General features: G+C 48.6%; 1 protein-coding gene across 1 annotated transcript in view; it reads right to left on the bottom strand.

Annotated features, from left to right (window-relative positions):
* LOC143300929 (uncharacterized) overlaps positions 1-1978 on the bottom strand; it is a 73762-nt gene extending 71784 nt beyond the window's left edge. The window contains exons 1-2 of the mRNA XM_076614864.1: positions 1712-1978; positions 189-1102 (exon numbers count right to left, since the gene is read on the bottom strand). Coding sequence (XP_076470979.1) covers positions 189-795 — 607 coding nt within the window. The 5' untranslated portion in view covers positions 796-1102; positions 1712-1978. The remainder of the gene's footprint in view (positions 1-188; positions 1103-1711) is intronic.
* Positions 1979-3382: the final 1404 nt, after the last annotated feature.

Raw genomic sequence — 3382 nt, 5'->3', positions numbered from 1 at the left:
CATTCGTCTGTCACGCCTTCTCCCCATCCTCCACCTCCTCCTCCATGTGGACCCCCACACCCCCCTGCCTCCCACCCCACACCCCCAACACACACAAATATATATATATATATATATATATATATATATATATAATTTTATTTTTCTTCTTTTTTTGTTAAGTGGAAAAGAAAGGAAAAAAGACTCACGCTTGACGTCGCGGATGGGCTTGATGCACATGTCGTTGTCCTCGGGGAACTTGGAGCAGTTGAGCATTTCGGGCCAGTCGAAGCCGTAGTGATTCATGCGCTCGATGCAGTCGTCGCGGACGCCCTCGCAGAGGGTGCGGCACGGGTAGATCTCCCGATCCAGGCACACCGGGGAGAAGAGCGAGCACAGGAAGACCTTGGTGTCCGGGTGGCAATAGATGCCCACCAGCGGCTTCCAGGAGCGCGACTGCTGGATCACCTCCGACATGGTGTCGTGCTGCAGCAGGTTGGGCAGCATCATCTTGTCGTAGCCGATGTCCTGGCACAGGGAGAGGTTGGAGGGGATGTCCACGCACTTTGGCTTCTGCACGCGGCCGCTCATGGTGGCCCACTCCTCGTCGAAGTCGCTCAGGTAGGAGTCGGTGAGGATCCCTCGGTAGGACACGGCCCGGGAGCTGCTGGCCGAGTTGTCGGACACTCCGGCCGTGGCCGCGGCCGTCTGTAACGTCCAGGACAGCAGCACGGCCAAGGCGGACATAGCCGCCACCCAACACGCACAGCCAGGGGTGGTGCGGCTGAGGACGGTGAACCTGGATGGAGACTCCATGACTATGGCGCGGAAGGAATCGAGGCACTCGTTGTGCAGGGTTGCTTGTGTTTTTTGTGTTGTTGTTTTCTGTGCGAATGTACACGAACAAGATTTTTTTGTTCTCAGTTATGGACGTCTGTGATATGACTTCCAACTAAGTCAGCGTTCGTCAGGACAACGTCAGCGCAGGAAGCATCTTACTCTCGTCGGCACTGTCGACGATTAAATCCATACACAGCGAGCGGGTATCACAGCCATTGATCACAATTAAACTGTATGTCGCGCGTTCTGCGTTTCCACGGCCGCACGAATCTCCTTTCCACCCCTACCAGCAACACAGTAACACTGTGACTATGCACATAGATCCTACATGCACTTTTCAACCACGAGGATCAGTCCTTTTCACGAAGAAGTCTACAAGAAGAGCTGATTACCATTTGATGATTACACATACCCGCACACATCTTTGCAAATCACTTCATTCCGATAATAGTCTATAAACAAATGTATACATATATACAATTTAGGAATCCTACCCGGAATTGACAGAAAAGACGCGAGGAGTGTTAATTTTCGGTTACTGAACTGGAAACTGGAAACATTAGAAGAAAAAAAAAAGATTTCCTCAAAACCTTTTCCAAACGTATCGACGAATTTTTATCAAGTTTTTTTGCAAGTCTACAACGAACTGAATAAAACCTTCGCTGTACTAATACCTCATCAAAAGGTTTCAAAGAATTTTTTTTTTTTTTAAAGAAAATTAAGCAAATATACTTTGTAGAAATTCAATTTGGACGAAGTCTGAATCATAACCGAGAATACTACGAGCTATAAGAACGACGGGCAGTTATTCGGAAGTTTATCACTTTCTGTTTTTCTTCTTTTCTTTAACAAATGTGATAACAACAGAGGAGCAGTATTAGAAACAGACGACCTTCCTATACCGACGGGCCGGCCGGTTTGTCGAGTCACACACACACCGGTCTGAACGCAGAGGACAAGACTGGATGACAAAAAGGTAGCGAGCGACTCAGCTCACAAGAGCAGCTCCCACGTACAAGCCAGGTAAGAAAGTGTCGCTCTCTCGCTCTCTCTCTCTCTTTCTCTCCCTCTCTCTCTCTCTCGCCGGTCTGAGCCAGACGGAACGCTCCACACACGCACACACTTCCTGACAGAAGGGGCCACCTTTTGCCGACTGACTGACTGACTGACTGAGAGAGAGAGAGAGAGAACAGGCTGAAACCTCACACACGGAATTTCACCCACTGTTTCTTCTCTTCTCTCGCGCAGGGGGTAGGAGTGCGGAGAGAGGGGAGGGGAGGGGGAGACGAGAGAGAGAGAGAGAGAGAATTCGAGGGGCGGTCGCTGTACTTTTCAATTGGGATTCTTTACGACTTAACGGGCTGCGCTGCAACTTTGTGTGTGTGTGTGTGGGGAGGGGGGGGGGGGGGGAGGGAGGAGGGGGGAGGAGGGTTCTTGTCTCCCCAGCCACACACACCCCCACACCCCCACCCCGCCCCCGTCTTATTATTTTTTGTCTTACTCAAAGCAATTGGAGGAGGGCGGAGGGAAACAGGTGTGGGGTGAGGGTGGTGGGACGGGGAGAATAAGGGGTGAGGAGGTGGACAGGGTGGGGGTGGGGGGGGGTGAAGGGGAAAGGGTGGGTGGGTGAGGGGGACTGGGAGGGGGTGGGGGTGGAGGATCGAGAAGTAGGGGGTCGGGATTTGTGGGAAGGTGAATGCATCATTCTTCCCATTCTTCTTCGGTGAAGTTTTCTGTTAGTTTTATGGGACTCTCTCTCTCTCTCTCTCTCTCTCTCTCACTGTGTGTGTGTGTGTGTGTGTGTTTGTGCGTGCGTGTCTGTGTGTGTGAGCGTGCGCGAGTACATACTTGTATGTGTGCATGTGTATGTTTCCACCTTTCCATCTTTCTATCATTTAGTGTCTTTCTACGTGCTTTATTTCTCTCTTAATTGCTCCATTTCGGCTTTCTTTCTGTATTAGATATATAATATTTTGTCCGTTACTCATTACGGTTTTAGAAGGATCGTCCTAAAAGCTAATCAACTGAAATCAACGATATTTTCGACGCAAAAAAAAGGGGCGGGGGCGGGGGGGTGGGGGGGTGGGGGGGGCAGCTCTGAAAGTTTACACATTGTTGAAGCATGTCAGTGAGTTGTGTTAACCATTTAGAATCGATATGTACATAAGGATGCAAAAGTGAATGCGTGAGTGCGCACTAGCCTGTGTGCGTATGTGTGTTTCCGCGCGCGCGCGCGTGTGTGTGTGTCAGTGTGTGTGTGTGTGATACAAAGACAGAGACCAAGATAGAGTAGCGTAAACAATATCACATGTTCGTGTGTGTAAAAAAAGAAAAAAAACAATAACAAGCAAAAATAACTGACAATAAACATCAGTTTGTAGAACTATACACAGCTGACAAAAATTCAAAGTTAAATACAATTAACACTTTATAGAACTACAGTAACACTTCGCTTCATTCACAGCGTTGAAATTAACAATACCAGTGCATGACAGCCTAACCAATAGTGGTGTCACACTGAAGAAAATGAATGTACAAATATAATGAGTTTATCAATATTGAA

The sequence above is a fragment of the Babylonia areolata genome, chromosome 27, assembly GCF_041734735.1.
Source record: "Babylonia areolata isolate BAREFJ2019XMU chromosome 27, ASM4173473v1, whole genome shotgun sequence".
Lineage (NCBI taxonomy): Eukaryota > Metazoa > Mollusca > Gastropoda > Neogastropoda > Buccinidae > Babylonia > Babylonia areolata.
This window is presented reverse-complemented; position numbering and strand designations above follow the sequence as displayed.